General features: G+C 43.6%; 2 protein-coding genes across 8 annotated transcripts in view; one reads left to right on the forward strand and one right to left on the reverse strand.

Moving 5' to 3' along the window:
• Nucleotides 1–9,584, reverse strand: part of VEZT (vezatin, adherens junctions transmembrane protein) — a 57,389-nt gene extending 47,805 nt beyond the window's left edge. For all 5 annotated transcript variants that reach the window (XM_084810269.1, XM_084810268.1, XM_084810267.1 and 2 more), the window contains exon 1: nucleotides 9,514–9,584. In XM_084810269.1, coding sequence (XP_084666395.1) covers nucleotides 9,514–9,549 — 36 coding nt within the window. In that variant the 5' untranslated portion in view covers nucleotides 9,550–9,584. The remainder of the gene's footprint in view (nucleotides 1–9,513) is intronic.
• Nucleotides 9,585–9,796: 212 nt separating this feature from the next.
• The window catches only part of FGD6 (FYVE, RhoGEF and PH domain containing 6), an 82,858-nt gene continuing 66,660 nt past the window's right edge, over nucleotides 9,797–25,994 (forward strand). For all 3 annotated transcript variants that reach the window (XM_084810257.1, XM_084810259.1, XM_084810258.1), the window contains exon 1: nucleotides 9,797–10,120. In XM_084810257.1, coding sequence (XP_084666383.1) covers nucleotides 10,108–10,120 — 13 coding nt within the window. In that variant the 5' untranslated portion in view covers nucleotides 9,797–10,107. The remainder of the gene's footprint in view (nucleotides 10,121–25,994) is intronic.

Genomic DNA, 25,994 nt, shown 5'->3' on the forward strand with positions numbered 1-25,994 from the left:
TTGTCCTCCAGTATTTATATGTATTTCAAGCTTTCAAGTGTTTAAGAGTGACTGAGGGCACAATCCTATCAACTGCGCCCTCGATGCTCATAAGCCTCTGAACTTGGAAGCTGATAAGCATTCAATGAAGAGTGGGAGGTGTGGTGGAAGCGATCCTCCTCTCTGCTGTGCTTCCTGCTCTGCATTTCTTAAGAACATAAGAAGAGCCATGCTGGATCAGACCAAGGGCCCATCTAGTCCAGCATTCTGTTCACACAGTGGCCAACCAGCTGTTGACAGGGAACCCACAAACAGGATATGAGCGCAACAGCACCCTCCCACTCATGTTCCCAAGCAACTGGGGTACATAGGCTCACTGCCTCTGGTACTGGAGGTAGCACATAGCCATCAAGGCTAGTAGCCATTGATAGCCTTTTCCTCCAGGAACTTGTCCAACCCCCTTTTAAAGCCTTCAAAATTGGTGGCCATCACTACATCCTGTGGTAGTGAATTCCATAGTTTAAATATGCGCTGTGTGAAGAAGTCCTTCCTTTTATCTGTCCTGAATCTCCCACCAATCAGTTTCAGGGGAAGACCCCGGGTTCTAGTATTTTGAGAGAGGGAGAAAAATGTCATCCTATCCACATTCTCCACAGCATGCATGATTTTGTACACCTCTATCAAGTCTCCCCTTACCCTCCTCTTTTCCAAGCTAAACAATCCCAGCTTTTGTAACCTTCTCTCATAGGGGAGATGCTCCAGCCCCTTGCCCTTTTCTGCACTTTTTCCAGCACTACAATATCATTTTTAGGTGAGGTGACCAGAACTGTAACAGTATTCCAAGTGCGGCTACACCATAGATTTGTATAGGGGCAGTATGATATTGGCAGTTTTATTCTCAATTCCTTTTCTAATTATGCCTAACATGGAGTTTGCCTTTCTTACAGTGCCTGCACACTGGGTTGACATTTTCATTGAGCTGTCCACCACAACCCCAAGATCTCTTTTCTGGTCAGTCCCTGCTAGCTGAGATCCCATCAGGCTACGCTTGAAGTTAGGGCTTCAAGCTGTTGGGGCAAACAGCTGTTAGGGCTGTTTGCCCCAACGTGCATCACTTTACACTTGCTTACATTGAACTGCATTTGTCATTTAGATGCCCATTCTCCCGGTTTGGAGAGATCCTCTTGGAGCTCTTCACAATCCCTTTTTGTTTTAACCACCCTAAATAATTTGGTGTCATCTGCAAACTTGGCCACTTCACTGCTCACTCCTAATTCCAGATCATTTATGAACAGGTTGAAAAGCATTGGTCCTAATACAGCTCACTGTGGGACCACACTATTTACTTCCCCCCACTGGGAGAATTTGCCATTTATTCCTCCTCTCTGCTTTCTGTTCTTTAACCAGTTACTGATCCATAAGAGGACCCATCCTCTTATTCCATGCTTGCTAAGTTTGCTCAGGAGTCTTTGGTGAGGGACTTTGTCTAGCTGTTTCAGCTAGATGCGGGGGTTTCTGGGGCATCTCGGGGGGTGGGGAGGGAGGGAAGGAGGCTGGAGAGGTCTCAGGATACTGCATAAGCTGGCCCCTCCAGTCCCCTCCCCTCCCCTCCCACTGGAACGCCCCTTTACCTCCTTTCAAAGGTAACTTTTATGACCTCAGAGAGGCAGCCAGCATGGTTCTCTCCATGCTGGCTGCAAGAAGGCAGGTTTGGGAAGTGCGGGTTCCTGGGTCTGAAGTTGGAGCACTCTCTCCAAACTCGGATCTAAGAATCCGAAGTATCCAATGGCCCCCAAGACATTGACTAGGGCTACAGGATTGCTCCCGTAAATGATACTAGCCCCTTCTTAATAGAGATTAATAGTGCTGTTTAAGTAAAATAGATCCTGGAATATAAAATTATGCCATTATTGACTAAAATATCCTATGTACAGAAGAATGAGCAGGTATCAGAGTACACACATAAAGAAGCATAAAGATAATACTGATACTTTTGCAAACCATATTTGTTCTGGTGTCTTAAGCATCCCAATTACCTGCAGAATACTTCCATTACCTCCAATATATATCCAGTCAATAACATCATGGAAAATACCACTGAGTGTTCATTAAGAGTATTTCTAGTAACAGCACATGCTTCATGAATAAATTATAAAAGAAAAAATGTTGCGGCTGCTGTAGAAAACCCTTATTTTGGGGTGCTTTTTATACTGCTTGCCAATTTGCTATTCATCTAAAATCCAAGACATTAATGTTAGGGTACGCGAAGAGCAAACTCTCTGGAAAAGACCCTGATGCTGGGAAAGACTGAAGGCAAAAGGAGAAGGGGACGGCAGAGGATGAGATGGCTAGATAGCATCACCGATGCAATGAATATGAACTTGAGCACGCTCCGGGAGAGAGTGCAGGACAGGAAGGCCTGGCGTGCTATGGTCCATGGGGTCACGAAGAGTCGGACACGACTGAACGACAACAACAACTACTACTTTACAGAGGATAGTCTGCTATTCTGGAGAGCTGGCAGAGGACAGTCCTCTATTTGAGGAGGTGTCCAGTCCAATACAGTTTAAAATCAAAGAACCATAAGGAGGGAGAGCAGAGGCCTTGAAACTCCCCATCACCAGTTAGCAACCCGACAGCAGACTGAGCAGGCACACAGCACACCTAGTCAGTCTTCTTCACTATGGTGATATATATTGTATTTCTATTTATAGTTATTATTTTTAATTTTTCACCTATTCAAATACATTTACATATGCAAAAGTTACGCAAATTGCTGTTCTTTTTTTGATGATGTGTTTCCTCTTTTTTGGTGCAAATGCATAAGTGGCCACCCTAATGAATATGTATCTCAGAAGGGATTTGAGAAAGTTGAAGTGGCATCAGCAACAAGTCAACTGCTTGATGTAACAATCCTATGAATATATATATATGAGAAGACACATTTAAATAGATTTTTAAAAATGTAATAGAATTCACTTCACTTACTAATTTACAAGAATGCAACGGTTCGCACTTCCACTTTACTTTTATCATCTATCACGCTTTCTAACAGCCAGCATTTAGGATTTCACACAAGGGCTCAATTCAGACTTCACAAACAAACAATAGCATGGCCATTAGGAATATGCTGTGAACTTGCATGCTTCTCCATCCCTCATGCATGACCATTCTCTTATTTTCCTAGTAACTATAGGCGGCTGCTTCCACACTAGGCGCTTAGTGTGGAATCACCACACCTTGTAAACCTACATTTTACGAAGAGTCCACAAAATGGCCACATTCGAATATCACAGTAAGCCAGAACTTCCTTGAATTCTGGCATATTATGAACGAGCAAGCATGGTTGTGCATGCTGATCGATCACTCCCACTTGGCTCCTCTTCCTAGCAGCAGTGGATGAAAAAGCCAGAAACCCTCATGGTTTGTTCAGAATGACATTTGAACCTGGCTCCTTGGCATGTTCCTCTCTTAACAAGCCAGAGTCATAACTCAGGGTTTATATTTATTTATTTATTTATTTTATTGCATTTATACCCCGCCTTTTTTCCTCTTGCAAGGAACCCAAAGCGGCTTACATTATCCTCCTCCTCTCCATTTTATCCTCACAACAACAACCCTGTGAGGTGGGTTGGGCTGAGAGTTTGTGACTGGCCCAAAGTCACCCAGTGAGCTTCCATGGCCGAGTGGGGACAGAACCCGGATCTCACAAACATGGTTTGTTCACGATTTAGGATTCTAGCTTGTTAGGAGATCAACGAGTCAAGGAACCCAGTCCAGATGTCATGCTAGACAAGGATTGCAGTCTTTATCTCTAAACCAAAATTTTAAAACTTCATGGAAAGAGTGCAAGAGCCTACAGCATGTACCTTGCCAATGGACAAACTGCTGGGTTGGCCATAATGTCTGAATTGATACAGTGAGTTATAATTAATGTTTACATACAAGCCATCATAGAATTGGTAAGGATGTTAAGAGTTCCTCTAGTCCAGGGGTAGGCAACCTTTTTGGGCCCATGAGGCACCATCACAGATTGCTGTGGGGTGTGTGGTCAATCACAAAGTGTTGGTACACAATTTTCTATGTATAGGTGTGCATGTGTAAGAGAGCTTTGTGTGTGCATGGAAGTGTGCTCTCTCTCTCTCTCTGTGGCTGTGTTCTGTGGATTCTATCTTTCTCTGGCTTCTGGCTTTTCTTCCATTGCCCTCTCTGAATTCTGGCTTTTCTCCCTCCCCCTGCCTTTTTCTGATTTTTCTCCCCTTATGTCTCTTTACCTCAGGATTCTTTCTCAGCTTTCTCTCCTTTCTCCTAGCTTTTCTCAGCGTTTTTTTTCCCCTTGACTTTTTTCCCTATGGTGTTGGAGGAGGGAGGAATGGGAGATGATTCCAGCTATGCAGCATATTAATCCTCCTTTCTCCCCCAGCAGAACCAAAAACCCTAGCAAGGGCAGCACTGCTGGAGGCAGTGAGGGGCTGTAAGGTGCAGAAGGGCCTTCCAGGCTTGGGAGAAGGTAGAGGAGATGGAAAGGAGAGCCTGAGGGGCACAAAGGCCAAGGGAGCAACCACCACATGCGTATAGCACAAAGAGCTGGTGGCAGCCACTGGGTTTTGCCTTCTGCCCTTGTGCCCCCATGCCCCTTCCAAAGGAAAGATAGGGAACTGACATTGGGTAGTGAGGCAGTAACTGTAGCACCTTGGAGGCAGCAGTAGCTGCCAGTATGGTGTAGTGGCGAGAGTGTTGGACTGGGAGCCGAGAGATCCGGGTTCTAGTCCCCACTCGGCCATGGAAGCTCACTGGGTGACTTTGGGCCAGTCACACACTCTCAGCCCAACCTACCTCACAGGGTTGTTGTGAGGATAAAATGGAGAGGAGGAGGATAATGTAAGCCGCCTTGGGTTCCTTGCAAGAGGAATAAAGGCGGGATATAAATGCAATAATAATAAATAAATAAATAAATAAATAGCTTCCATCTAGCAGAGTGTGCAAAGGAGATAGGAACAAGCCAGCTGCTACTGAGTGAAAACAGAGGAGATGGCAAGGGGAGGATGGGGAACTGACATCAGGCAGCAAGGCAGAAACCACAGGAAGTAGCAGCACCTATGGATGGAAAGGATGAGGAGGAAAAGCTAGAGGCCATAATGAGTGGAGGGAGCCATGGAGAGGGACGAAAGGGGTCTGGTGGGTGCATCAGGGTTTCTTGGCAGGCACAGGTATGCACATGTTCACTGTGTTGCTGACCCATGACCTAGTTCAAACACCTGCTCAGCGCAGGCTCTGCAATGCAAGATGCAGCTACAGCATCCCAGACAGATAACTGTGCAGACTCTGCTTAAATACCTCCAGCTAAGAACTCACCACCTACCGAAGCAGTCTGTTCCACTGCTGTACAACTCTCACTATTATGACGTTTCTCCTAATGTTTAGCTGAAATCTGCTTCCCAGAAATGTCCACCCATTGCTTCTAATTCTGCCCTCTGGAGCAACAGAGCACAAGCCTGCTCAGTCTTCTGTATGAAACTCTTTTGGATGTTTGAAGACTGTTATTATGTCTCCCTTTAATCTCCTCTTCTCCAAGCTAAACACACCCAGATCTTTCAACAGTTCCACATAGGAGTTCATTTCCAGCCCCCTTACTATACTGGTCGCTCTTCTCTGGAGGCACTTCAGTTTGCCAGTGTCATTCTTAAAACATGGTGCCCAAAATGGGACCTAGTATTCCTAATGTGGCCTGACTAATGCAGAATAGAGCGAAACTATTACTTCCCATGACCTGGACGCTACACTTCTGTTAATGCAGCCAAAAACTGCATTGCTGTCTCATATTCAGCTATTGGGATAGGCAGCCACCTCTGAACTCGGAGGTGACCGCCTATCCAATGCAGGGCAGGAGAAGCACAGAGCGGATCGTCCCCTCTGCGTTTCAGCTGCCTTGCATTTACAACTAGACAGCTGATTTCAGCTGTCTAGCTGTGGGACCTGACACGCCCCCAGGAATGCCTCGTTTTTGCTGCTCTGTGCTCCTCTTTTGAACATGGAGCCGTTCCGCGCTACCTACAAGGCAGCGTGGGAGGGGGTGGAGGTCAGTTTTCAGGGAACTGACCTATCCTATGGCTGTCTAGCCACTGACTAGCGGTCATAGGATTGCTCCCTAAAACACCTAGCTCTTTTTTATATGTGCTGCTGCCAAGCCAGGTCTCCCCTACCATATGCTTATGTCTTTGATTTTTTAAAACTTAAATGTAATACTTTGGATTTCTCTCTGTTGAATTTCATTTTGTTATTTCCAGTCCAATGTTCCAGCCTGTCAAGATAGTTCTGAACTTGATTCTGTCTGATTCAATATCAAGAAATATTTGAGATGGACCAGAGAGCAACTTAGCAGTCTTGTAGTTTATAGTTATAGTTTGTACCAGAACAGCCAGGAGGCCCATTTCCTGCACCAGAGCATGGAACTGAAATGTGGAAGGTATGCATGAATCCCAATTGGGTGGAAAATAGGTATGACATGAAGGGGCACAAAAACACACACACAGATGCAACTGCCAAAGACAGAGTATGGACTATTCCTCTGTGCTTAGATATTGCATGTAGTGAGCAAACATAGTACCACTGCCAAAGGACCATGCACGGAGTAAAGGCTAACACAGGATACCAGATAGTTTGCATGGCTGCAAGCAGGAATGCAGTGGGGGCCATCTTAGATGGAACACAGGACTAGGCTGTATATTTCATAGTTAAAACTCTGACCAATATCAATCAGTAAGACAAGGTAGACAAAGGCATGGTAGTTTTCCAACTGCAATTGGAAATCATTACATTCCATGATCCCTGTGTGATACAGCTTGTGATTAGTCTACACTTAAATTGCTTGCTGTCCAACTTGTTTACCAAACATTTTCTTTCAATTATGACTGCAAAAATTAATTGACCACAATAATTAACATGGTTTGTTACAATGGGCATAGTATATTCTTGTAAAATCCAAAAAGTGTAATGCTTTATTAGGCCAACTAAAATATCACAAAAAATGTACAAGCATTTGAGAACTTCATCAGGCAAGATGTTAGAAAACTCAGGTTGGTGCAGAGGGAGAGAACAGGGGGTGGGGAAGGCTGACTGGTGGGGGGGGTCTCCTCCCCCCCTCCCCGCTTTTTGTAACATCTTGACTGATGAAGAGATATGGACATCCTGAAAACTTGTGATCTTTGAATTGGCCTAATAAAGGTATTACAACAATACAGATTTTGGAACTTTTCTTATGGCCAACATGGCTGCCTTTGTATCATTGTAACCATTATTTTTAGACATGTAAAATTAACCCATTCCAAGGATTTTGTACAGTTTTCTAGTGGATGTTGCTTACTTAATGGTTGGTGGCTACTAGCTACTGATCATATGTCAGTGGGGGAGGTGGGAAGGAACTCAAGTCCATTGTTTTATGGCACTGTTTGTCCAAGTGCTTGCCAGCTCCCCCATATTCAACTTGTATGTTCTAAGTAAAACAGACATTGCAAAAAAGATTAGTGCTCTCTCTTTACAAGGAGAAGGTTGTCCCAGAAACTTCTTCCTGCTCCAGGGAAATTGGGAGCACTGAGTATTATTTATCCATTACAGTTCTGTAGTAAGAGCAACCTCATACCAAAACATACACGTTGGCTACATTCAGATGTAACACTAAATCCATAGGGCCAGTTTGCATGATCTCACGGGTTCTCGAAGGGAGAAACAACCCTCAAATAACAACACATGGTCTGTTGTAGGGTTATTTGAGGGTTGTTTCCCCCTCCAACAACTCCTGCTGACCAGGTTTGGATGACACAGCAAACCAAGGCAACCCCCTGCCAGGGGCTGAATATTCAAAATGGTTGCCAGCACGTGCCACAACCAACTGTGGCTTAAATAAGCCACAGTGGGCTGTGGTGATTGTGTGAACCTGGCCATACCGTTATGAGAATGAGATGCAGCGAGCCCCGGGCTTGCACATTCGCCCTTCCCCTCTATTACTATGGATGGCTGAGATCCAAAGGGTCCATTTTGAATTAACTGCAGTTTAGGGTTCAGGTTGTTATCTGAACCCTAAAGTGTGGTTAATCTTTAATATGGTTTATTGAAAAAAATGCAGCTTCATAACCCATTGTTTGAAGATGACTTGTTTCAAATAAAGCAGTGGTGGGGAACGTGTGGCAAGCCCTGCCCAGCATTACAGGAGTTGCAGTCCAACAATATACGTTCCCCATCCCTGAAATAAAACATAGTTAAAGTGAACCAAAGTTTGTTGGGTTCAGACAATGTGGGAAGCAGTGGTTAATCTAAAATGGAAGCAAAAGCTTCCAATCTCGTCCTCATGGCTGTCCCTGAGGAGAAGGGCGGGGGAGGCTATGCTTGTTCTTGTAACACTAAACTTCAAACACTATAGTTTAGTGTTATGTCAGAACCAGCCCAGTATCTGATATACCACTAAATTATAGCGCTACAAAGTCCATAACTGAAATAGACAATAGCATTTGAATTGTGCCAGTTCCACCATATGTAGGGAATTCAGGTTCCACCAAAAGGACCGTAAATACATAAAAAAAGTTGGGGAGAAGGGGTGGGGACAAAATATACTTTAAAAAAAGTGAAATCTTGGACCTTTTTTGTATAGTGTTTTTCAAAACATCATGATTTATTATTAACATTGTCTCCAATTATGTCTCCATGGGGAGATTTTGTGTACAGAGACACAAAAGTGGTAGGTTTTTTTACTTCACAATTCAATCCCCCCACCCGATCAGTATTGCTTTAATTAAAGGAGCTTCTACCTCTTTGGAGAGGAATCCATCACTCTCAAGTATCCTTCCAAATTTCACTTGTACTCTTTGGCTGGCCAAGAGCAGCTTATTAAGCTTAAGTGTATTATGGTATAAGCATTACAATTCCCCACCCACCATGTGTATACTTGTAAGTCAGCATGACACTTTAGGCATTTAATGGACTTAGCTCACAAAAGCTTATACCATAATAAAATGGTCATTCTTTCAGGCACCACAAGGCTTTGTTGTTTTTGCTGCTACAGATTAACACGGCTAGCCCTCTGGAAATCAGCTTAAATTCGAAGGGAACTACCACCATGGAATTTGGGGCAGTCCCAACTGCCCAGAGCATGCCTTTTCTTTCCACACTTAGGCTGCGATCCTAAACACCTTTACCTGTGAGTAAGTTCCACTAAACTCAATGGGACTTACTTCTGAGTAGACTAACATAGGATTAGTGTGTTAGCCACCCCTTTTGTTACATCACACCTCCCCACTTGAAGCACCAGGGTTTCAATTTGACCCTCCCTTCCCCTCAGGGGCGAGGTTTCGAGACCAGGGACAGCGCGGAAGCTTAGCCCTCTGTCAGAGCTCCTTCTCGGCAGCCACCGGCGCGGGCCCTGAGAGGCACTCTACCCGCCCCACCCAGTTCCGTCGCCCAGGGCTGTGAGGAAAAAAGCGGCGCCGAGTCGCTGCGGACACCCGGAAACCTTCACCAGGCCCCTTTCGCTACGCCACCCACCTCAAACACCACTTCGTCGTCAAACTCCGGTGTCATCGTTCTCCGCCATCCGTGCCGCTCTCTCCAAGCACGATGGGAAACCGAGTCCGCCGAGCCCCGGCGGCATAATCTCCCCGAGCGGCCCAACCGCTGGCGTGAGAAAACTACAATTCCCAACAGCCACCGCGGCAGAGGGAGGGGAAGAAAGAGAACCCGTAATTGCCCGGGTTGCGCTGCTCTGATTGGAGGGTTCTTTTGGAACGGAGCGGAGGGGAAAAAGATGGAAGGGGGCGGCAGTGACAGAAGGATCTGTGAGAGTGCCTGTGCTGGCGGCTCTTGGCCTGTAGAGGGCTCTGCTCTGCAGCGCGCAGGAGAATCCGTGCTAAGCGCGAGCGGCCGTCGGACCTCGTTTCGTCAGTCCGTCAGTCAGTCTGCGCGTTGCGGGAATGTTATACGGGAGCCGGAGGAGCGAGCTGCGTTTTTCAGCAGCCGCCGGGACAGAGCCGCGGACTTTCCCCTCTGCAGCAGCGTCGAGAGGGGCCGCGATGCCTTAAAAGGGGGCTCCCGGGGTGGTGGGGGCAGGCAGCCGAGGAAGGCGCATGGGAGGGAGGCACCATGAGTTCAGCCGGTGAGTGCCCGACGGCGGGATGAGCGGCGCGCGGAGAAAAGTTGCGGGGAAGTCTTCTTTCTCCTGCCGGTTCCCAGCAAAGCCAGATGCGGCCAGTCAAGGGGCGGACAAGAAACCCAACCCGGAGAGGAGGGGGCTGCTCGGGCAGAGGCGGCTGAGGAGACAATGCAAGGAAACGGCTTCTCCTCTCTCTCTCTCTCTCTCCCCCCCCCCCCCCGGCTCATGCTCTTTTCCTTGAAGCCCCGAAGAGGGAAGGGAGAGGACCTAGGGGTGTTGTCTAGACTTCCTCCAGGCTGGAAGTTCAGCTCTTTCGTCGTTCAAGCGCTCCCGACCTCGTCTTTTGTCTTTACCCTTGTCTCTTCCCCCTTTTTCTTAGCGGGAAAGGGCGAGCAGCGCACTGACTGGAAGGAGGCCAACGCAACGCCTGAAGGGGTCCTGAGCACCCTCAGCCTTCCTCCCCCCAATTTATTCTCAGCCCTCCTCCCTATCAGCTTAAGGACCCCCATCGGCTCCCTCGAGCGCTTTCCATAACGAATACTCGCCTAAGGTCTACTCTGAGAGACCAGAGAGGGCGAAACGGAGAGCTTTTCTTCCTCCTGCGGGGTTTTTAAAAGCTGCTTTTTGGTGTTGTCTGGTGAATCGAATTCTTGCTTTCTTAGGATCCAAACAGTCGGGAGTAAACAAATCTCCAGTTTCCTGTCTCATGTAGTTGGAAATGAATTCCTACTCATTCTTTCCTTGCGTCCGCAGAAATAGAAGGAAATGTATCTTCTTTTTCCTCCCCCACTTTATTTTTGATGGGGGGGTCGCCTTATAGAGCCTTGAGGTAGTACCCGAAAGCCAAGGACTCTCAGTTGTTTTTCTCAGGAAAGGAAACTTACTGGTTGGGGGTTTGAGTAATGTACATTTAAAATACATACATTTCTGTTCTATGGCTGGCAATTCAGATTGGTCAAGTGTTGACTTTTATTGGAACGTCCGTTGTTGAAAGAACGTGCAGCAAGCTTTCGTGATATACAGAATGCATCATTGGGAAACTGCGGAGTGTATTTCTGATATTCTGTAGAAGGCTTTTGTGGAAACTCCAGGCCTATAGCTGCCACTTCAGTAATAAATAGCCCTAGGAAGATGCACGTTTGGTAAACACTCTATTCAAACTTTGCTGTGGTTATCAACAGAGAGCATTTTTCACAATAAAGGTTGTGTCTGTGTGCCTAATTTTCTGGCATGCTTTTTGGTAAAGTTTGACCCTAACTATCCCATCATGATTTGGAAAACAAAGGCATATGTTATGTTTATGCCATGGTCCCAGTTAGGGAAAACAAAGCCAGCTTTGTTTCAAATTACAATCTGCTGTGGGGAGCTCATGTTTAATGGCTTGCAGGCAATGGTACTGTGTTTTAAAATGGTTAATAATACATTAGACGCAAAAAAATTATCTGTTGCAATAGGCAATTGGATCTTTTTTTATTGATGGTATGAAAGCTGCCTGTTAATACACTAACAGTTCAATCCTGTGCATGTCTACTCAAAAATAAGTTCCATTGATTTCAGTGGGACTTACTCCCTAGTAAATGCGTATAAGATTACATTTATGAGGGAGTAAATCTCACTGACCTCAGTTGGGCTTAGTAGACAGGTGGAGTATCGCACTGAAAATATTTTCATTCTGAGCTAATTCTTTTGGTTTAACTTTTGCATCACACTTCACAGAACTGCAAATCACTAACTTACACCCTTATCATAAGTATATTTACTTGGAAGTAAACTGCTTTGATTTCAGTATAACCAATTTCCAATGGAAGTGCACTTAGTATTGCAGCCTTAGCTAAAAATTTGCTAAACAGAGTGCTATCATTGTATGCTATCTGAAGAGTATTGGTTAATTTATGTGCAAACTATTCCAGTGGAGACTAACCTAATGAAATGTAGCAGCAACTGTAGTATCCCATTCTCTGATGACAGGAACATTTAATATCACAGTGTTCTGAAAAGTAAAATTTGCCTGATTGAAAAACATAGATGGAATGTTAAATTGCTATCAGAAATGCAACAAATGCCTAAATTTAAGTTTGCTTGTTTTTACTTGTAATTATGCTCTACTATTTGATTTAGGCTGCAATCCGAAGTGTGGCTCAAAGGTGTACAACCTCAGGCATGGATGCTAAATTTTGCTCTCCTGGGATTCCCCAGATGGCCATGCCCATTCCCTTGGTCACAGCCCCTTTCCCTCAACCACCGATTATTTGGTGATTTCCTGGCTTTTGTGTAGTTTTTTCCCCATTCTAAAAGTTGAAATGACTCTTCTGAGGCTTAGTCATTGGCAGTAAGAGCTTTAAGGTAAAATATGCTGGAGTTTTGGCCCTGCCCCTTTTGCCTTTGGCTCCACCCCATTTGACCTTCAGTCCCACCCACCACTGGAATGTGGGCCCTGAAAGCTTCTCCAAAATGGAATTCATCTCTCAGGCTGAAAGAGTTTCTACGCTCCTTGTATAGACATTTACCTGTGAGCAACTCAACAGAAGTTACTTCTGAGTAGATTTGCATTGTTAGGTAGTATGTACCATATACATGCTCAGTTTTGTGTGTGCATGCCAGCCAGTTCTTTGTGACCTTCTAGTATCACCATGCAGTGGGACTGGATACAGTCTATTCAGATACAAGCATGCTTTGTTCTCGGTGAAATTATATTATGTGCTGCAGGTATGCATGGTGAAGCATCTGTACTGGTTATTTGCAAATCAGTCTTTATGGACTGATTTATGTATTACCTGTCCAAAATGGCATGGTTACTGCATCCTTCATGGCTGTTGCTATATCATTTTGGGAGCATATCTACTTTTCAGATGTTCAGGTGCTGGGTATTGATAGCATGTTTTGTGAATAGTAAACCCAAACTACATAGGCAAAAGATAAGCTCGAGGAGTGGCATGGGAACCGCGATGGACCCAGCAGCAAACATGGTACTCTGTATGACATATAAAATGACAACCAAAGCCTATGGGTATTTGGAATTTGAATCCATGCCCAGATCCAACACTGAATTTCCATTGACCTATGGTGGCTATTGTCCTTGTGATGTAGTGACTAGGTCTGTGCAGGAATGGAGCCCAAATGACTGTTCTTATCTGTTGTCCTTTTGGTGACAGTTTTGCTATCTGACTGAGCTCTGGACTTTGTAAACTGTCATTGTCTTTGTAGCACATAGCAAAAGGCTTGGGCTTGTTGGGGGTGAAGAGTGCTGTAGGAGAGCAGAACTATACACTTAAATTTATCTTTGGAGAATTGTAGTCTTGTGTGAAAATGGTCATAAATATGCATGTTTTATAATAAGGAAATATTTGCCAGTATATTCTTTTTTTTTTTTTTGCTTTATGTAGCCTTAACAGAATTCTTAATGCTAATTGCATTTGATCTTTCATTTTGTTTTCCAAGGGCATACTTCATCTTAATCAAGATCAGGGGTGGGGAGGAAGTAGATTATGTTCTAGTGATAGATTTCTGGGTTATTTGCAGTAGATCTGCAAAGCTTCAGACTCCCAATTGTTTAACAAAAGCAAAAAGACTCTTCCCTACAAATTTGGCAGTTGAAATGAAGGAACTCTGACAGTTTGAATTTGTGTGAAAAGATTGCTAGCTCAGTTCTGATGCTGACGACAAATTCTTGAGGCAGAATCCAATGGGGCACTTAAGCCCCCACAAGCAGCCCTTGCCACTTGGGCAGCAGCAATTTAGCATTTCCTGTGCAACCCAAAATGAGCAGAAGCACTCATTTCTGGAAAGAGGCAGGTTGGTGGAGCTCGCATGAGGGAGCTCTGCGAACCTGCCTCCTTCCAGATACAAGTGTTTCCACTTGCGCAGTGGAATTGGCAGGGCCCACCACTTGCAGAAGGGAATCAGCAGGGCGGAAAGGAATCACCGAGACTGTTGGATTCTGCCCTTGGTCTGAGCCATCTGCATAAAAGCACTCTGTTCCTTACTTCTAGGTGTGTGTCTATCCCCCTGAACCAGTATTTTGTACCTGGTTCCAGTTAGTGGACCGTGAGGTTCCAGTAAAAAAAAGAAAGTAGATCCAGGAAACCTGAAGCCTGCCCACCCTGACCAAGATTACACAAGTTAAGTCCATATGTAAATATTGGAAGGCATTCATTATTAGGCTCTTGTTTCAAACTGCTCAACAGCGGTGCTTTACCCTTCCTGGCAGTTATCAGTTTAGATAACTAAATCCTTGTCTTAAAACAAGAGGATACTGTGTTTGTAAGTGTTACTTTTACCTTTGCTGTTTTAAATCTGTATTTTAAACTCTTGCACTGCTGCTAGGTTTTATTGTGGTTGTATTGTTATATTGTGGTTTTAATGTTCTGTATATTTTAAATTGTTTTATTGTGTGTTGTTTGGTTTTAATTTTTGTGAACCGCCCAGAGAGCTTCGGCTATTGGGCGGTATAGAAATGAAATAAATAAATAAATAAATACTTAGAAATTTTTGTAGTTGTTGTCAGAGATCATTGTATATCTTTTTGTTTGGTCATCTTCTAGCTTAGTAGCTCCCTTATGCCTGCATTAGCAACATAGATCAGAACTATCTTCATTGAATAAAAACTGGGAGATAAAGCATGTGGATCTACTAATTTTATGGTAGTTTTTGAGAACAAATATAAGACAGAACTGCCTTTAAGTAAGATGTTCCCCAAAAGGACAGGATCCAATGAGTGGTTGTGGTATTTGGTCAGACACACAAGTCTGCAACTCATCACTTGCTCCATAGTTGTTCTACAGATATCTGTGGAAGCATTTTGGAGAACTACAGCTGTAAACCTATCAAGTTTCTGCACTTCTTTCTTTAGGGAGCAATCCAATGGGGATAGTTGGCTGCCTCCAAACTCGGAGGCAACTGACTATCCAATACAGGATGGGCGGAGGGGATCTTCTCCTCTGTGCCCTGGCCTCCCGGCATTAATGGCTAGATGGCCAATTTCAGCTGTCTAGCCAGAGCAGTGGAGAGGGGGAGGCCAATGGTGCATAGAAAGCATTGTAATGACACTTCCGCCATCCCCTCTGCGCTCCCAGGGACACCCCATTTTCCCTGCTCTGTGCTGCTGTTATGAGTGAGGAGCTGGGGGTGAACTGTGCCTCTTATGAAGGGGCAGGGAAGTGGTTTTCTGGGAACCAACCTTGGAGCGCTGGCTCCCGAAAACCGAATCCTGTGGCCATCTAGCCGCTGTCTAGAAGCTATAGGATTGCGCCCTTAATTTCCTTTCTTTACAGATTTTTAACATTGCCACATAAATGACAGCAGAATTATGTTTATGTTTTAATTAATTATTGGTAATATACTGTGTATTTCACAGATCCTAAAGTGGTGCTACTTAGTGCAAATGCAAAAGAGATATCGCGTGACATGGATAATTTCCTGGCATTGAGCAATTATTTTAGGTCAGACTTTGAGTGTGGGGACTTTTTATCATACCTTGCAAAGTGCACTCTCTTTTGGGTTAATATCTCATTCTAAGATCAAAGCAGCTCTTTGTCTGAAGTGCATTTCTGTGCCAAAGGTAAGCTAATAATGAGGGAAATGGAAAGGGGCTATTCAAGATAAGACAGTTCCTGCAATCAACTAGTAATGCTGCCACAGTCTGTAATTACCAAGCTCAGGATAGAAACTTGTCCTGCTTGTAATGCTCAGATATACTGTGAACTGAGCATCATTTCAGCAGAGGTTCTGATCTGGCTCAGAAAGGAAAATAAGAGCCTGCACACATGCAGACTTTGACTTTTGCACCGCACTTTCTAATCTGTGATCAGCTGGACAAAAACTAGTAGACCATCTTGAGGCTTGGGTTCTTTCTCTAGCTTCTCCCATTTGCAGCAGGTGCGGTCAGGCAGCGTATGCCAGTGTGAAAACCCTGATTTACGGTGACATCCAAACTGGCCGAATACGACAAGCGTGCATGTGCCAATGTTACAAGCTGGGTTATAATTTTTAGGGAAAGGGGAGCTTTTCCCGAAGAGTTCTCCAACAATGTTCATAAATACAAACCAATCTGAAGCTGAGTAGAGTTTGCTCATCAGTAGAAACAATCAACATAAAGGGGAAGAAGGAGTCTGCCCTACCACTAGGCAGAGTGAGGCAGCTGCCTCAGTTGATTTTGGATGTCATGAAATGGCAGGAAAGTGATAGTTATTTAACGTGTTATTGCATTTTTACTGCCAGGGAGGGAAGAGGTGCTGGCCTTCAAACTATATACACCTTGACATCTGGGAAGGGGTGGTGGGTGACATTTGCTGCTCTGCCTCAGGCAGGGGAATGTCTTGCTTTGGCTCATGTTTTCTGATTGCAGAATTTGTATGGGGGCCGTTCATGAAGTGAGGTATGAGAAATAAGCATCAAAATGGAAAGAGGAAGAACAACATGAAAAGAGGTAGAAGGAATGAATGCAGATACATATATGTTTTGTGAACTTCAGATTTTTCCATTTGTGGCAGTATTAAGAAGCTGGTAAAACAACTCTGAGGCCTTGTAGAGAAACCATGCTGCCAATCTCTTAACCATATTTGAGAGACTGGGAGTGGGGATGAGCTCGGCTTTCTCCATCCTTTCGCCTGTATGAATTCCCCCTCTCAGTTCCGTTTTCAGCATTAACCATGGTGTGGTGTGATGTCTGTAGTGATGTTAACTAGGTTTTGCAAACCAGCTTCAGACCTTGATTTCAAAACTGGTTAAAAAGCTAGCTAGATGGTTATCTCTGTCATAGAAGGGGAGGGAGCATATGAACCTAAGTTCTGCTCTCTTGAAAATAGTTAATTGAACAGCAGTGTTTTGTTTGCATTGGTCCTGTGAAGAAGTTTTGAAAGTTTCTGAAGCCTGCTTATTCAATTAATGGCAGAAGGCTTGGTAATGCAGAAATATAGTTAAAAGTGTTCTAGAAATGCTGTATAAAAGTAATCTAATCTCTGCATGGGAACATGAACTTTATTATCGGCAGCAAGGCTGAAGTCCTGTACGCATTTACCTCAAAGTAAGCCTTATTGTACTCAGTAGGCTTACTTCTGAGTAGTAGTGCAGAAAATTCCGCTTTTAAACATAATTGTGATGCTTGTAGAGTTGCCCATTTCTTCTCAGAGAGTGTTAAGATGATATGGGCTGCTGTTAGTTTTGGTTTTAGTTTACCAGTGCATTTTCCTGGATTTGTAGAGGTTAGTTTGAGAGGTTTTTTTTCCTGTGACAGGATTTATTTGCATTTTTGGGGTGGCAAGCAGTAGCTTTATCACCAATGCTGTTTGAAGGAGCACCAGTGATAAACTTTCCCACAAGCCTGACCACTCAAGTATATGTCAGCCCTGAATGAGAGACTGGAACTGGAGAATTTCAGGCTTGAAGGTTATAAAATGGATCCAATAAGAAAGGGTAATGTGCATTCTGGTGGAAAACACTTCATGGGTTTCTGCATTCCATTTGATACATGAGCAGTGTGTGTGTGTGTGGTGGTGGTGTTACATTACAGCTAAGTTCTGCTGCATGGCCGAATACATTTCCAAATATAGCCTTTAGTGAAAATATGTGGTCTGGTTTGCACATAACCCTAACCTATGGTTTGTTGCCCTACCCTGGTTTTGTCTGACAGATGACTGAACAAATTATGGTTTGATTTCTCAGTCCCTGGGCTGTTTCCCTCTTCCTTTGCCCACTCCCCTTATCCCAAATGCCTTTGCAGTGCTGGCATGTAGAGTGGCTGAGGGTTTTTTAAATTGCTCTTACCCACTGCCTCTGTAGCCTGGCAAAACAACCCCTGAACAACCCACAGTTCTAGGTTCACATGTAATGGCAACCAATGGTTTAAACAACCCAGAGTTTAAAACCCAACCACAAACCATGGGTTCTTTATCTGGATTGTTTGTGGTTAACAACCATTGTTTGTTAGTGTGGCTGCAATTCACAGCTTACAACAAGCCAGAATTCCACAATCCATATCATAGATCGCTAACCCAGTCAGTGTATAGATTGATGTAAGCCTATTCATAAACCACTTTAGGGTTCTTCCCAGGAAGGGAAGGACTGTAGGGGAGGGTCCATAGATCAGTGGTAGAACATATGCTTTGCCCAGCTTCTCCAGGTAGGGCTGGCAAATAATCCTCCTTGAAACCCTCGAGAGCCACTGCTAGTCAGTGTCAACAATGCTGGGCTAGATGAACAAATGGTCTGCCTCAGTATAAGGTAGCTTCCTATGTTTCTGTGTTTCTTCAGGGTTGGAGAAAATATGATGCTACATGTTGGCAGAGTTTCCTTCTACAAAATCTGCATTGCTGCAGAACCAGTATAACATCTTAATACCTCTTCTTGTAATATTGTGGCAGTGTAGCTACTGTCCCTGCCTATCTTACTGCTGATGTAAGTCTAGGAACAGGGCTTTGTGTTAGTTTAATTAATATACCAGCTTCAATTATTTAGGGACTTGAGAGATGAGCAGCTTGATAAAGAAATATTGGTACACCTGTTTCTTTGTGTGGACACAAACATATCAGACCGTTTGCTGACAGGTGCATATTTAGCAAATTTTAATGGGATGCTCATTTTTGCTGTGAAATAGATGTACATGTAACTCTACCTCATGTGTGCATAAATCTTAGGATGCAAAGCTAGAAAAAGTAGGATGCAAAGCTAGAAAAAGTAACATAGTCTTCAAATCTATAGCAGACTCTTTCTCTGTCTGTGTTTTTGGAGGTAACTCCCACTAAGCTCAGTGGGCCTTTCTCTCAAGTATGCATTAGATCGCAGTCTTAGATGCACTTGGAAGTGAGCTCCACTGAACTTGGTGGACTTGCTTCTGAGTACATACATAGGATTGGGCTGCATGTCTTTTAAAGGTGCAATCCTAGGCATGCTTACTCAGAAGTTCCACTACAGTAAATTAAGCTTACTGCCCAGTAAACATACTTCAGATAAAGCTGGATATTAAAGACTGTGTCATTGTAGTGTGCTTATAGAGAAGGGAAGGCAGAAATACAGTTCTGATTATGAATTACAAATATTATTCCTAATTTTCAGCTCTTCATATGCATATATGAAAATGCCATTTTATTTTGTTTCTTTTTCTTTTTTTAATCAGGATCTCTTATTCCAGTAGGGCAACAGATGAGGACAATGTGCAATAAAAAGGAAGTCAACTAGATAAACATCACTCTTCCCCCCCCTTTTTTTGAAAGACTAAAAAAAAAATAGGTCTAAAGGGTTAGGTGTCCTTTTGATCCCTTAAAATGTCCACTATTTACTCAGCTACAGCTGCACCATCCGGGTTAAGGAAGTTTCTTCATCTCTTCTTTATCCATTTTAAAGCTATTCACAATTTTCCTGTTTCCCTTCAGCATGATATTAAATAGGCTAAATTTTTAAATGTTTTCCTTTTGAATTTGGGATATGTTTAGGTTATTTTCTTAAACTATGCTTGGCAACTACCCACCCCACCCCATGTTTCAAAGGCTGCTGTCACATCTTCCGGGATGTTCTGAGTCATTTCCTTTCATGTTTACATTGAACACTAGCGCACCTGAAAAAAATCACTGCCATTGTACAAACAATACATGGAGAAAAACAGTTTGCATTGTAAAGCTGTGAGAAATTAGAACAATTGTCTGTATTTTTCACATTGCCTGGTGTTCTGCAAATACAAAATGGTTATTGTGAAACTATTACAGTGAGTGAAATTCTAAATACACATCTAAGGAAGAAAGCAAGTTAATCATAAGGGTGAAAGGAAACAGAACATCTGTTTGGCATTGCATAACAAAGTCTAAGAAATGTAGTTGGTCTGAGAAGTGTAGAGAGAGAAGGCATGACAGAAGGCAAGAGGCAGGCATTCATGGAGATTGTCTTTGATTAGGAAGAGATGCTCTTATTCAGAAAATGTATGGACAGCTTTGCATTTGAGAGGAATTACTGGATGAGAATTTGATTATCCTGACTGAGCAAAGGAGTCTGAAATGCTGTGGTGGGCAGATGGGTTGTGCCTCTTAAACACAGCTGACTGTGATTCATACTTGATAAAGTTATGTGTGGGAAGAAGTGCACTTCATAATGTAAATAAAGGAAACAGCAAGTTCCAACCTGGATTAAATGGAATTATCTGATGCTCCTGTATTAACTGGAAGTGTCTGAGCCTGCTGAACATGGGGTGGGAGGTGGGGATCCTATGGAATGTGATGTACTGTGAGATCATTGATGATTCTTCCATTTGCTAGAAACAAAGATAGAGATATGGTGTCTTGCTTAAAACATATAGTGAACTTATGGTTCAGGGTAAGTGGGGGAGTATCTGTTTAAAGTTCAACTTGAAACAACAGAGGAACTATTGTCAGGGCCAGTCTTGCCATTAGCCAGAGTGAGGCGGTTGCCTCAGGTGGCAGATGCTGGGGGCCAGGGAGCAACGATGAGGTGTTAGAAGACAGAGATCCATCTGCCCTGTGCCCCGTAAGCTAGCCTTTTGCCCCCAAGTGCAGTGGAGGATGCTTCCCATCACCACCATTGAAGTAAAATTCAACTGCCAGTCTGGTTGGCTTCTATACATGGAATCAGGATGGGGAGGGCCCCATGTTGCCCTTCACCTCAAGAAGGAAAATGTCTGGGCTGGCTCTGATTGTGGCTACAGTTTTAAATATGGTAAATATATTTAGGGTTGGGGGTGAAAGGCAAATTTTGCTTTGCAATAAGAAGGCTGGCTTTGGGGCAGGAGGATTTTTAGTCATTGGATTGGTATGATTATTTACAAAAAAGATAGCAGGCTTTCTGTGCAGTTGGCTGTGGAAGTTGAGTTTTAAAGGCTGTAAGAGGGTTGATGGATACTGATGAACTAATAATACATTAATACGTGGCAGGCACTGAAGTTTGAAAAAATATAAATCTATATACACTTACATAGATGTAAGTAGGTTTTAAAATCTGAGACTATGAGCACAGTGTGTGACAAATCTAGAGAGGGTTGGAGAGGGGTTGGTAGTGGACAGATTTTAAAGAAGAGACACTGTTTGGATTTGAGCCCATAGCCCAGCCTTCTCCAACCTAGTGCCCTCCAGATGTGTTGGAGGGCACTAGCTGGGAATTATGGGAGTTTGCAGTCCAACACATCTGGAAGGCATCAGGTTGGAGAAGGTTCCACTGCCTGTCTTGATCTGGTGTGCCTGTGTGTTACAACTTAGCTCTGTCCAATGGAAGGATGTGCAGAGTGATAGACTTAGGATGGTCCAGAGTATAAAGCTAATGAGCTAGGCTTGCTCCCTGGTCTCCATTTTGCACTATCTTCACGTTACTCCTTCTCTGTTTTGGTCCTCTTCTCTCCCTGCCTCTCCCCAGCCCAAACCTGCACAGGAGCTGGGTCTGACAGACCCCTATTGGATACTTGGAAAGTTTTCAGAAGAAAGCTGTATGCAAGTTGTTTGGGAAATAGGTTTATGCTGTGTTCAGTTTGGATTGTTTCCCAGATTGCTGTATGCTGTGATATATGCCACTGCTTTATTACTGGAAAAGCGTAGGCTTGGAAGGTGGATGATCTTTAAAGAGATGGGTGAGGGATCACCATGTCTAAACTTGTTTGCCCTGTACATTAAGGAAACTTGAGCTTGATGTTGGAATGTTTGAGGTGATTACATTTCTTCAGGTTTGTTTTGCATAATGTCCTAGGTTTTGTAAACTGCAGAGGAGAGTCTTGAGAAGAAATGGAGAATATAGACCTTAGACTCCACCAACAAAACTCATTTTTTCTCACCATTAGCCAGCTAGATGTGATGGTGACAGTTCTGTGTGTTTAAGCACAAAACTTCTCCAGTTCTCTAGAAGGAAGAGGTGAGAGAGCTGACCTTTAACTGCAAAAGGGGTAGCAAAAAGTTTAGAATGGTCCCTTATCTCAGCTGGGGACTCTGTTGCTAGCAAGGACACATTACTGTAAATTATACTAAGACCAGGATGGTGGTGGTTGGAGAGGCCAAAAAAATCACAAATGGGTTTTGGATGGCTTTGGATACTGAGCAGGTGAACATATTTAGATATTCAGATATTAAGGGGCACAGTTCCATGAACTGGTAAGGATCCAAATCAGTCACAAAATGTATTACATAGTATAGATCATATTGAATTTTTCCCATGCTAAAGGAGGAAACCTAGTAACTTCTACAATTAAGATTGGGAAGGTTATTGCCTAAATAACGTGTGAGACAGAACCATGCGGTTTGGAGGGCTCAAACATCTTAGAACCAATCCAAACTATATTTCTTAAGGTTCTTCTGTGTTTACCTAGTGGAACATGGCTTCAGTGCTATGTTACATTAGGGACATAGCATTGTTTTAGATATCTCTAAACTGCTTACAGATACTTTGAGATATGGTGAGCAGTATATACTGTAAATTGATTAAATGCCAGAAATGAATCTGAGAATAGCTACAAATAAATTGCTGGACTAAATGGTGTGCCCTTCATGGATCACTGCCTTGTTGTGGCGAAGGGGCTTGCGTAACTCAGTGAAGCCATAAGCTATGCCGTGCAGGGCCACCCAAGACGGACAGGTCATGGCAGAGAGTTCTGACAAAATGTGGTCCACTGGAGAAGGAAATGGCAACCCACTCCAGTATTCTTGCCAAGAAAACCCCATGGAACGTATCACAAGGCTAAAAGAGATGACGCTGGAAGATGAGCCCCTCAGGTCGGAAGGTGTCCAATATACTACTGGGGAAGAGCAGAGGGTATTTCCAAGTAGCACCAGAAAGAGTGAAGCGGCTGGGCCAAAGCCGAAAGGACACTCAGCTGTGGATGTGTCTAGTGGTGAAAAGAAAATCCGCTGCTGTAAGGAACAATATTGTCTAGGAACCTGGAATGTAAGATCAATGAATCAAGGTAAGCTGGAGGTGGTCAAACATGAGATGGCAAGACTGAACATCGACATCTTGGGAATCAGCGAACTAAAATGGACAAGCATGGGCAAATTTAATTCAGGTGCCATCATATCTACTACTGTGGGCAAGAATCCCTTAGAAGAAATGGAGTAGCACTCATAGTCAACAAAAGGGTGGGAAAAGCAATACTGGGGTACAATCTTAAAAACGATACAATGATGTCAGTACAAATCCAAGGCAAACCATTCAACCTCACAGTAATTCAAGTCTATGCCCCAACCACTGATGCCGAAGAAGCTGAGGTTGATCAGTTCTATGAAGACCTACAACACCTTCTAGAACTAACACCAAAAAAAGATGCCCTCTTCATCATAGGGGATTGGAATGCTAAAGTAGGAAGTCAAGAAATCACCAGGATAACAGGCAAGCATGGCCTTGGTGTACAAAATGAAGCAGGACAAAGGCTAATAGAGTTTTGCCAAGGGAACACGCTGATCATAGCAAACACTCTTTTCCAACAGCACAAGAGACGACTCTACACATGGACATCACCAGATGGTCAATATCGAAATCAGATTGATTATGTCCTTTGCAGCCAAAGATGGAGAAGCTCTATACAGTCAGTAAAAACAAGACCTGGAGCTGACTGTAGCTCCTTGGGAGGAAAGCTATGGCAAACCTAGACAGCATAGTAAGAAGCAGAGACATCATCTTGCCGACAAAGGTCCGTCTAATCAAAGCTATGGTTTTCCCAGTAGTAATGTATGGCTGTGAGAGCTGGACTATAAGGAAGGCTGAGCGCCGAAGAATTGATGCTTTCGAACTGTGGTGCTGGAGAAGACTCTTACAAGTTCCCTGGTCTGCAAGGAGGTCAAATCAGTCAATCCTAAAGGAAATCAACCCTGAGTGCTCATTGGAAGGACAGATACTGAAGCTGAAACTCAAATATTTTGGCCACCTAATGCGAAGAGAAAACTCTCTGGAAAAGACCCTGATGCTGGGAAAGACTGAAGGCAAAAGGAGAAGGGGATGGCAGAGGATGAGATGGCTAGATAGCATCACCGATGCAATGATTATGGACTTGAGCACGCTCCGGGAGAGAGCACAGGACAGGAAGGCCTGGCGTGCTATGGTCCATGGGGTCACGAAGAGTTGGACACAACTGAACAACAACAAATGGTGTGGGGAATTGCTTTTAGCTTATGCACGATCTACAAATATGTTGATGCTGTGGATGCAGCGACAACCGCAAATTTGATTAAAAATAAGATTTAAGGTGGGGTAGTTGCTTGGACATGTAAACCATTTAGATCGCTGAGAGTATCAATTTCATCAAAAGTGCGCCACATCCAAAGAAACTATCTTCGAAGCTCATTCTCAGACGAAAGCTTTTACCAGGTTTCATTTTGAAACAGTCATTGGCTTATTAGGATGACATATGCTAAAATTCCAGTAAATTAACTCCTGGGTGTTTGTAGACAAGGAGCAATTGAGGACATTGCCCATTACTTTCTATACTGACTTTATACAAGACTCCAAGAGAGAAATGTTTTGGAGTTCATTAAGATGTGACAAGGTTAACAGAGTTTAGTATGTTTGTGTTTTGTCATCTGCTGTAGGTAAATATGACACCCATAAAACAGCACTACTTGCAGTTGCTGCTGAGAAAACAAGAAATAAATATATACAACTTACTGAAGTTTCTTGCTGTGGAGACCATCTGCTTTAACACAGCTTATTATTTTAAATATGTATATATATATATATAGCCCTCCATTCTGTTCCATTCACAATACAATGTTACTTGTAAGCTGCCTTGTAGATCTTGAAAGGTGGCTTATAAAAATTGTAATAAATAAATAAAGCAGTGGAAGAGTGACAGAACTATATCCTTTTGGGTAGTCTCTGTGGACTTGTGTGACGGTAGTGGGGACTTGGTGGTTTGTGTCTCTCCAAGAGAGATCACTTTGACATCCTGCCAAAACACAGGTGGTCAGGAGGCAAGTCGCTAAGTAGCAAGGACCCGGATGGTACTGGACCTACAGCTACGCTTGGAACTGATCAAAAGCTGGCACACTGAGCGCACAAAACTATGAGCTTTTATCCAGTTTACACATGATGGCTGTCATGACAAATGCACAAAAGTTGCTGGAAGATTCTCAAGTGGTGAGAATCGCTGTTCCTGGCTGAAAACAATGAGATCCATCACCCTACTCCCAGAGTAGTCAGTGGGTGATCTCTGTGAAGGGTGCTTCTTCATGAGGAGCTTTACCAGAGCTATTATGAAACCTGTGACATTATTTGCTAGTTAGCCTTCCTGTTTTTACATCCAGAAGCCATTGACTTTTAAACAGGAGGGAGATTCACTTCAAGGCTGGTTTCTTGCATGTCTGATTAGTTCTTCCTCTTTTGTGCATCTACAGTTTGGATTGGTTTGGTAATGCTAGATCTAGCCTTGTGTACGTGACCTAAAGTTTTTGAGTAATCTCTGTTAAGGCCAAAGTTTCCTGCCTTGGCCAAATTTCTCTTAAAGGCACCATGCTTATTGGCTGCCAGTATTATGGAGATTGCTGGGCCTGCTCTACCACAAGCATCCTGCTAACAAAGTAAAAGAGGAGTTATCACTCTGGTGCCCTGGGAGGCAGTTCCAAGGCTGCAAAAAGAAAAAGGGCAGAACCTTTCCATGGAGCAGGGGACCTTTGAAAGGCCAAGAGTGATGGAGCTGGCAGAGTGAAGGTTACGGACAGGGAGGTATTAGGATATAAGAGCAGAGGGTAAGTGTGAGGCAAGGCCATGGAGGGCATTGAAGGTAAGGACAAGAAACTTCTGCTGGATCGGGAGGCAGACAGGAAGCCAGTGTAGGGGTTTTAAGCATCTAGTTTTAAACATGCTTTTGTTTACCACTAAATTACTAAATTCATGTGTGTTTGCATTCAGAATGGCATGCATAGTCTCCCCACCTTCATTTTATTGCCACAAATCTATGCGTCAGGAGATA

The sequence above is a fragment of the Heloderma suspectum genome, chromosome 7 (genome assembly GCF_057233095.1).
Source record: "Heloderma suspectum isolate Gila_16-S chromosome 7, 16-S_ref, whole genome shotgun sequence".
NCBI lineage: Eukaryota > Metazoa > Chordata > Lepidosauria > Squamata > Helodermatidae > Heloderma > Heloderma suspectum.